General features: G+C 30.6%; 1 protein-coding gene across 3 annotated transcripts in view; it reads right to left on the bottom strand.

Moving 5' to 3' along the window:
- The window catches only part of LOC114331213 (G-protein coupled receptor Mth2-like), a 680,964-nt gene extending 672,625 nt beyond the window's left edge, over positions 1 to 8,339 (bottom strand). For all 3 annotated transcript variants that reach the window (XR_007699306.1, XM_028280710.2, XM_028280709.2), the window contains exon 1: positions 7,539 to 8,339. Coding sequence is in view for 2 of the 3 variants with exons in the window: in XM_028280710.2 (XP_028136511.1) it covers positions 7,539 to 8,235 (697 nt within the window). In the remaining variant the exon portion in view is untranslated. The remainder of the gene's footprint in view (positions 1 to 7,538) is intronic.
- Positions 8,340 to 10,079: the final 1,740 nt, after the last annotated feature.

Consider the following 10,079-nt stretch of genomic DNA (forward strand, 5'->3'; position numbering starts at 1 on the left):
ATTTCGCATGATTTTATTAGTTATTTTTGATGGGATGCGCTCTTGGATAAGAAAAAAAACATAGACAGACTAAAATACCCAATTAAATTAAGACAACCTAAAATATGTAGAAAAATCGAAAATGTCAAAACGTAAACCATAGAAATAAAAGAGGTGTTAGACAGGGTTGCGTGTTGTCTCCATTGTTATTCAATCTGTACAGCGAAGCTGTTTTTAAAAAAGCAATATCAGAGAAAGACAGGGTAAGTCAGTCTAAAATATGCACTACAACTGAACGTTAAGAAAACCAAGTTCATGATTATTTCTAAGCAACACACAGTAGAGAGGCTAGATATCGAGGGAAAACAAGTAGAAAGATTGAATAACTACAAATATCTGGGAACCTTTGTAACAGAAAACAAAGACCAAAGTAGAGAAATCAAGACACGCATCTAAAATGGAGACTTCCTCTGGAGCTAAGGATAAGAGCCTTAAGATGTTACGTGTTCTCGACTTTGTTGTTTGGAATGGAAAGCTGGACACTGAAAGTAGACAACATAAAGAAGCTGGAAGCATTTGAGATGTGGTGCTATAGAAGGATTTTGAAAATACCATGGATTCAACGAGGTGCGAATGCAGAAGTGTTAATAAGCCTACAAAAGGATCGCGAGATGATAAAGAACATCAAAACAAGAAAGCTGGAATATTTGGGCCACATAGTCTAAGGTCTAAGATACGATATAAGGTTGACCTTCATCTATCTGTTTAATGGATAAAAATGGTTGGATATGTAATTTAGCATGTTAACAATTATAAAAAACAAGGGTTGCCCGATCTAATCTTGTTCTAACTATAATTAATTAATAATTAAAAAATGACATTTTTTTATAAATTAAAAAAATTTGATCTGAGGAGATTTTATTTAAGATTTTTTAAGTCATTCTAAACAAAAAACTTCTTTTGTAATGTTTCTTTAAAGTTGATCGTTTTCCAGTTATAAACAATTTAAAACTGAAAAAAGAACGAAATATGACGATTTTCAAGGCTCAAAAACATAAGTATAAAATATCATTTTTAAAATAACGAAGTACCTAAATTCAAGTTCAAACCTTATTCTATTAGTTATTGATAGGATTTTGGACTTATTTCATTCTGAAACATTGTTTTTTAGTTATTAATGCCCGTCTCCCTATGAGAAACCTTCCTCATTAACAATTAAAAAAATATGTTTAGAATAAAACATGGCTAAAATTCTTATGGAGACCTGATAGAAAAAGGTTTGAGCTTGAATTTATGTACTTGATGATTACAAAATTGATATTTTTTACTTGTGTTCTTGAGCCTTGAAAATTGTCATCTTTCGTTTTTTTTTTCAGTTTTAAATTGTTTATAACGTGAAAACGACTAACTTTAGAGAAAAATTACAAAAGACCTTTTTTGTTTAGAATGATCCAAAAAATCTGAAATAATATCTGTCCGGATCGAAATTGTTTTTTATTTATAAAAAAATGTCATTTTTTAATTATTAATTATTTATAGTTAGAACAAGATTAGATCGGGAAATCCTTGTTTTTTGTAATTGTTAACATGCTAAATTATATATCCAATAATTTTTATCCATTAAACAGATAGGTGAAGGTCGACCTTATATCGGATCCTCTACTAACATTACTAGAGGTATAGTCCAGGGTAATAAGGTTTTTTCCATGACACTCGAGCAGCCAGGGTACTGAAGCGTTTTTTCGACAGGTAATACCTATAAGAGCAAATTGTAACTATTTCCTGCGTAGGAACTGGCAGCCATTTTTATTTATAAACAATTAAATGTCAAAAAGTGGCATGGTTTTTTTAGTACAAATATCTTTAAGATTATGGAAAAATCTTTAAAATGACGTATTACAAAGTTTGATATATTCATTTATTGTTAATATAATTGCGAAAAAAGGTCGGAATTGCAAAAAAAAATTATTTCGCAATATCTATTGTAAAAATTAGTGTACAGCTTTAAAATTTTTGTCATATAAGGGTTCTTTGGTGCTTAATATGTGATAAAAATTTCAAAGCGATTTATTCAATTATTTAAATTTTATTCAAATTGTTTTTCCCGAGAGCATTTTTTGCAATAACATAAGTCAGAAAAAAATGACGTTAGAACCATTCCACAGGTGTCAAATGAAAGAGCATGAGCTATATTTTCAACTTGGTTTAAAAAAAGCGAATAAAAAATGCATTTATTAGTAATAAATAATTATGCAAAAGAATCGTAAATCTTTCCTTATAAACTTTTTATTTTGTTATATAAGAAATTATATATATTTATTACAATTTTTTATCAATTATGATATAAATAACATTACTTGGTAGTTGTGCACTTAAAACAGGGTAAAAATGTTAATTTTTTTGGAAAAAGTTATTCAAAAAGTTTATAAGGAAATATTTACGATACTTTTGCATAATTATTTGTTACTAATAAATGCATTTTTTATTCGCATTTTTTAAACCAAGTTGAAAAGATAGCTCATGATCTTCCATTTGACACCTGTGGAATGGTTTTAACGTTATTTTTTTCTAACTTATGTTATTGTAAAAAAAAATGCTCTCTGAGATAAACAATTCGAATAAAATTTAAACAATTGAATGAATCGCTTTGAAATTTTTGTCACATATTAAGCACTAAAGAACCCTCATTTGACAAAAATTTCAAAACTGTACACTAATTTTTACAACAGTTATTGTGAAAATATTTTTTTTTGCAATTCCGACCTTTTTTCGCAATTATATTAACAATAAATGAGTATAGCAAACTTTGTAATATGTCATTTTTAAGCTTTTTCCATATTCTCAAAGATATTTGTACTAAAAAAATCATAAGTTTCACTGTTTTCCATTGATTTGAAAAAAAAAAGGAGAAATGCCATTTTTTGACAGTTAATCGTTTATAAATAAAAATGGCCGCCAGATCCTACGCAGGAAATAGTTACAATTTGTTCCTATAGGTATTACTTGCAGAAAAAACGCTTCAGTACCCTGGCTGCTAAAGTGTCACGAACAGAGTATATTTTTGTCTTATTACCCTGGCCTAGTAAGAAATATGAGATATCAAGGCTGATAATGCATGGCAAAATTAAGGGTAAAACATCCATAGGTAGAAGAAGAATTTCCTGGCTGAGAAATTTAAGAGAGTGGTATAGTTGCAGCTCAGTAGATCTTTTCAGAGCCGCCGCCAAGAAGGTACGGATAGCTGTGATGATAGCCAACCTCCGATAGGAGAAGGAACTACAAGAAAAAGAAGAAATATGTAGATATATAATAATATAGGAATACAACAATACGTTGGAGACACTACAAATTTAGTGTCATGGCATATCTTAAAGTCGCTCCAAGCAAATAAGTCGTAGGGAATGCATATTGGCCACATAAACAAAAAGAATTGAAGGAATACTATAAACAACAGTTTACAAAACAGTCAACGGTTAAGAACAACAGTTTGTTAAACAGTTAAAATTATAAATCGGCTTTAAAACATAATAAACTGATTAAAAATAAAAAATAATTTTTAGGGGCTTTTTAGGGATTTCCCTATTTTATAGACTTCAAAATAAAAATAAGACTGAGCTATTTTAACCCTCGAACCTCCCTCTATCGCCCCTCCTCCTCCCACCTACCAACAAGATCGTCTTTTTCGTTTATTTTTGCAATCAATTTAAAAATTTCAAAACAGTCACCGCACAGTTGAGGCTTTTACAGAATATGTCTATTTTTTTTATTTTTTTTTTATTTTTATTATTTTCTATTATTATTATTATTATTTTTAAAGCGTATAACTTTTTTTCGAAGATGGCTGCAGTCTAATTTTTTTTATTGTGTGTATTTTATTGAAATCTATATTTCTAACTTTTTTCAGATTTTTCCGTAAGTTGCGCCACCTTCCTAAATCCGAAAAACTGGTTTTCCCCATTTTATATACCTACATACTGCAAAATAGATCAAATCAAGGTTTTTTATATATTATATACAGGGTGTTTGGTAAAGAATGGGCCATAGCTTAGCCGTAGATTCCTGATCTTAAAATAGGTCGATTTCAGCTAACTTACCTTAGTACGAAAGTTGATAATAACCGAAATACGGGGTGTCAAAGTTAAACTTTTATTTTATTTATTCTTGAATATTTCCTTGAGAAATCTAAATTCGCCACCAAATATGATGTATTACCCAGAGGGCGCCACATACGTCTTTCAGCGCTCATTTAATACGTCAATTTTTATATCCCCCACTCTACATACTTTTTGAATCAAAATTTTTATTCTCTTAATATTTTTACTTAAAAAAGGTATACTACATTCATCTCGCTAAACTTAACTTAACTAAAACATAATTTTTTGCATAATATCATTGTTGCAGTTAGACCCGAAAAATAAACTTGAAACCATAATAATTGTGCCAGTTTCATCGCAAATTCCATTTGAAGAAATTTGCGATACATTTTTGTAAATTTTGATGGTTTTAAGTTATTTTTCGGGTGTAACTACAGTGATATTATGCAAAAAATTATGTTGCCTCGCAGATTTAAAATGCGGTTATCTCGAAAACGGTTGAGTTTAGCGAGATGAATGTAGTATACCTTTTTTAAGTAAAAATATTAAGAGAATAAAAGTTTTGATTCAAAAAGTATGTAAAATGGGTAATAAAAAAAATTGTACCTATTAAATGAGCGCCGAAAGGCGTATGATGCGCCCTCTGGGTAATACATCATTTTTGGTGGCGAATTTAGATTTCTCATCCCAAAAAACACCCGCTTATCAAATTTTGTGTTATTATTCCACGCTTGTTAGGAAATATTCAAGAATAAACAAAATAAAAGTTTAGCTTTGACACCCTGTATTTTGGTTATTATCAACTTTCGTACTAAGGTAAGTTAGCTTAAATCTACCTATTTTAACCTCAGGAATCTAAGGTTAAGTTATGGCCCATTCTTTACCAAACATTCTGTATAATATAAAGTAACAGCCCTTTACATTCAAAATGGGAGAAACACGTTCAAACCCCCCAAAAACGTGATTTTTTGGGGTGTCTTTTTTCGAAGTTTGCACGTGTCTTCTATTTTTGAATGTCCTAAAGGACTTAGTTACTTCAAATTATATATAACATATAAAAAAATCCTTGATTTGATCTATTTTGAAGTCTATAAAAGGAAAAATTCCAGAAACTCCCTAAAAACCAGTTTTTCTGATTAGGACACACCTTACAGAAAAATCTGAAAAATTAGGAATATACTTGTTGACAAAATAAATAACTTAAAAAAAATGAGACCTTCAGTCATCTTTAAAAAAAGTTATACGCTTTTTTTTCAAAAAAGAACAGTAGTAAATGCATGCTGATGTTATGAACATTAACCATACGGGTTTATAAAAAATATGTTTTATAAAAATCGCAACCAAGCGTGTGAATTAAAAAAAAAATTTAATTTATTGCATCCTACCAAAAAAAAATAAATAAAAACGAAAAAATGACGTTTTTGTTGCTGGGGTGATGTGAGGAAGGAGGATAGAGGGTTGAAATTGAGCTGAGTCTTATTTTTGAATCACATAAAACCTAAAAAAAATTAATAAATTGAATTCTAGGAGTGAGGGAATTTTTCTTATCTTAATGTGAGATAATCTTTAGCAATATTGCCTATGAAAAACCTAGTTTTTCGAGTATCAGGAAGTATGCAAAAATTGTACTAATATTGAAACGAGGAAAAAACTTTAAGGGATTTTAGGCCAATATTCTTAGTTAAGAATTAGCTCGGGACAGAAAAAAATGGCGTAAGTTCGCAGAAAATAATCCGGCCACTCACGATATTGCCAGAGTTGCATCCAATAAATTCAGTAGTTCCACAAGGTAACGTACTTGGACCGATCCGTGCTTATTGTAGGTTTACTGCAGACGTGCCATCAACACAACTTACCATTGTTGCGACATTTACCGATGCTACAACCATTTTGGCGTCACACACGACCCAACATCAGCCTCTAGAAACCTGCAAACTAGTCTAAACAAGGTCAAAAACTGGCTAAAAAGATGGCGTATTAAAGTAAATGGATTGAAATCAACACATTTGACGTTTACCCTCAGCAGAGAAACGTGTCCACCTGTTCAATTTATTAATTGTCAACTTCCACAATCTGATAGCGCCAAATACCTCGGAATGCACCTGGATCGACGACTGACTTAGACAAAACACATATAAACTAAGCGCAAGCAACTTGGCCTCAAATTAAGAAACATGTATTGGCTCATCGGTCGCAGATCAAAACTCTCAATAAACGATAAAATATTATTATACAAAACAATCTTAAAACCTGTGGCATCCAGCTGTGGGGAACTGCTAGCAACTCCAACATATCCACCTTGCAGAGGTTCCAAAATAAAGTACTACGAACTATTGTTGATGCTCCCTACTACGTCAGTAACGAAAATCAACCAGCATGATATCCCTTTAGAATCCATCAAAGATGCCATACATCGTTTTAGTGTCAACTATAGTGAAAAAGTGTCAGTGCACCCAAACCGGTTAGCGGCCCAACTAAACGTGCGCAATGCCAATGAAATCCGTAGGCTAAAACGTCTACTGCCATCAGATCTATCTACATCACACAGACTTTAGTTTAGTTTTTAAGGCAGATGATTGTAAATTCATACCAACAATGTTTAACTTAGGTTTAGATATATTTAAAAGAGATTATTCATTGGAATAATACTCTACATGTCATCAGCTTCAATGTCAGGAAAAACGGTTATTGCCTAAGCTAATAGGAAAATTGCAGATCTCTCAAGGAGCTGATAAAAAAAAACGATACTGCGGCTTCGTTCAATTTTGTCGAGTTCGACTAACTGACAAAAATTTTGATCGTATGTGACTGTGCATACAACAAAATCGTTACAATCTTACCATAGAGACTCTGGTCTCTCTGCTGCAGTACTGCAGAATTGATATCATTGACGATTTTGTCGAACGACACCGCAATATCGTGAATGGCCCGCTTAAAGAAGACACTTCGACACTTTCCGGTATAAGAGGAACATCGATTATGTATTCTTACTGTTAAAACACTTAAGAAACATGAGATTTACTACAAAAAACTAAAGAAACATGGAACTTATTGATGAAGAGATAGCAAATTACAGGTGGTAAACTATTCCGACTTAAGTCAGCAGGATGAGCAAAACATACTTCTGCCAGGATAAGAATGAGGATTCTGATCAATATCAGTGCAGAGTTAAGGAAAAACCAAGAGTATTCCGGATTCATTGTTATTATTAGTCGTAATTTATAAAAAGAACCATACTATGACATAATAATTCATATTTCAAAGTAAAACAAGCACCTAAATAAAAGAGATAAGTAGTAGTAATAAAGCGAGAAAGAGTCGTGTATCATAAAATAAATATCCTATATGTATTAAAATCCTATTTGTTTAACAAAAAATCAGTTATTTTAACATACAATTTTGGCTAAAAGTCTTGCCCTCTGTTATTAAATAAAATCAAAAAGGATAATCTATATAATAACTCACCCTCATGATTCTTCACAAATTTGCTCAAAACAGTCAGATTGATTCCATGTTCATAAGTGTCTTGACACTTAGAACCATTTACAAAGCTCTGTCCATCAGGACAACATTTCTTAATACATCTAAAGTTATCACAGCTATCAAAACCGTCTTGACATTCCCTTATCACGAACGAATCACTCTCAGTTTTATCAACACAAAATGAGCTATAATCCTGCAATGAAGTCCTTCTTATTTTTTTATGGCTATCTAATAATTTATACTCAAAGTCTGCGTCTTTTTCCAAATCGAAATCAGCGACAATTTTGCAATTTGCCAAGCCAACTTTTATAAAGGTTTCGTTAATAAAAATGTTATTGGAAACTGTCTTTTTTACACAGGAATGTAGTTTGGTATTGTAAACAGTATCTAAGGGACAACATTTTGGAAAAAATCTACCTGTTACTCTTTCCACTTTGTTCTCTTTAAGTTCTACAAAGTTATCTTCAAATACATCGTAACATGTATCTCTAGGGTTAGTTTCTAAGTGATTAGTATTCTTAGTATTTATTTGCAGTCTTCTGGTCAAATCAGGAACACAATTAAAAGTAATTCCATTTTTGGATAAAATTTCGTGTGTAGCACAACATTTCGGCACTTCATCACTTAGAATCACTTTAAAAACTATCGAGGAAAACACTAATAGCAGCACTAAATTCATTGTTTATATTTGAGAGTTCATACAGCATGCATATTACCTTTACGTAAGAACTATCTCAGCGGAAGAGTGAAAGGATCAAGGATGTTTTACTCGAACCGTCGGTGTTTGAATGAACGTTTTGTTTGTTGGAGATTCTCTAGCTTGGAATTGGGGGGTGGAGGGGAGGAGATAAAGGACTTTTCTAAACACTATAACCGGCTGATGTTTTTTTTGTAAAAAATTGGCAAGGAACTAGAATAATTGTTATGCAATTGGTTGGTAACGTGCACTGTAAGGATAATAAGTTTATATAAATAAATTTAATAGGCAGATATAGCCTGATTAAATAAAATAAAAACAAAATCTAATTTAAAACAGGTTGGATCATATTTTAAATTAAAGTTTAGGTGAAAACAGGAGATATTTTCAAGAAAGTATATTTATTATTTATACAGGGTGTTTCAGTGGAAAAGTAACATACGACTTTCCCAATGAAACACCCTAAGGGGATCGTTTTCATTTATAACAAAGATGTCATATCATATCATGATCATCAAAATGGATCATTTTTGCTCACAATTAACTGTTTTAACTGCTGCGGTAATTCATGTTTTTATGAAGGATTTTATGATTTTTTTCTGTAAAGTTGAAGAAAACCCCTTCATTTAACAAAAATTAAATAAGATTTGACTCTTTATTTATTTTAGTAATTATATATAAAGCTTGAAATAATAATTTGCCAAAAATTATTACTTGCATTGTAAATAAGCACTATAAAATATTTTATTTTGTTGGAAAAGTTGCGTTACGTTACCAGTATAAAGCAAAAAAATTTGGTTGAAAAAAAATACTATATGAGATATTTAATTTGTTTATTAAATGTTAGTATTTTTTTTCAATTGGAAAAATGCGGTTGCTGCCGATAGAGTATACACTTTATAAGGTCTCAGTCTTTTTTTGTTTTTAGATATAATATGTTCGATAAAAGCAGTGAAAAATCAAAATTTCAATAAAATTTCTTCCAAAATGGGTTTGAAAATTGTTGTAATTTGTTTATAACTTGTTTTTTTTTTTTAATAACGTCGCGGGTATTAAGTATTTTGAAATGGTGTTTCGATATTCGTGTTTCTGACAATTTTTCACATATTTCAAAAAAAGGTTTTCTACGACCATTTTTGCCGAGATAGCTTTTCCAACTTTAAAAATTCATAATTTGTTTATTTATTAACATATAAATCTGTGTGAGTATATCTATCAATACTACTACTTAACAATGCCATTAATATGTATAGTAAAAAATGTATAATTTTTTAATTTGGGGCAGCATATACAAATACTATCTGCATAAGCATGACCTATTTGCAATAAATATTCATTAATTTAAAAAAAAACCGCTTACGTTTCAATTTGGTTCAGAGATGATGCACCATCCCCTCTGAACCCTCTCTCATTTCTCATTTCTCTATTCATTAATTTGTTGTAACCACTTTTTTTCAAATGTATTTTCTCTTATTAAAACAAATATGTATATTAAAAAATTAACAAAATAGTACTGAATTAGCATTAAAAATTTGTTAAAGGAATATAATATGCTTCTAGTATATTATGCTACCCCAAACAAAAAAAGCATTGAGATTATTAACGGAGATATTGCAAACCACTTCCTCCGTCATTTTTCAGGCAAAAAATGTTCTTAAATGTCGCTACGAAAATTCTTATTTTTCAAAATATTCTAAAATTTTGACTATGTGTATAAATGGCATTGTTAAGTACGAGGTTTGATAGATTTGCTCACGCAATTCTAAATGTTAATATTGAGAAATAAACGAATTTTGAATTTTTAAAATTGGAAAAGCTATCTCATA

The sequence above is a fragment of the Diabrotica virgifera genome, chromosome 7 (assembly GCF_917563875.1).
Source record: "Diabrotica virgifera virgifera chromosome 7, PGI_DIABVI_V3a".
In the NCBI taxonomy this organism is placed as follows: Eukaryota; Metazoa; Arthropoda; class Insecta; order Coleoptera; family Chrysomelidae; genus Diabrotica; species Diabrotica virgifera.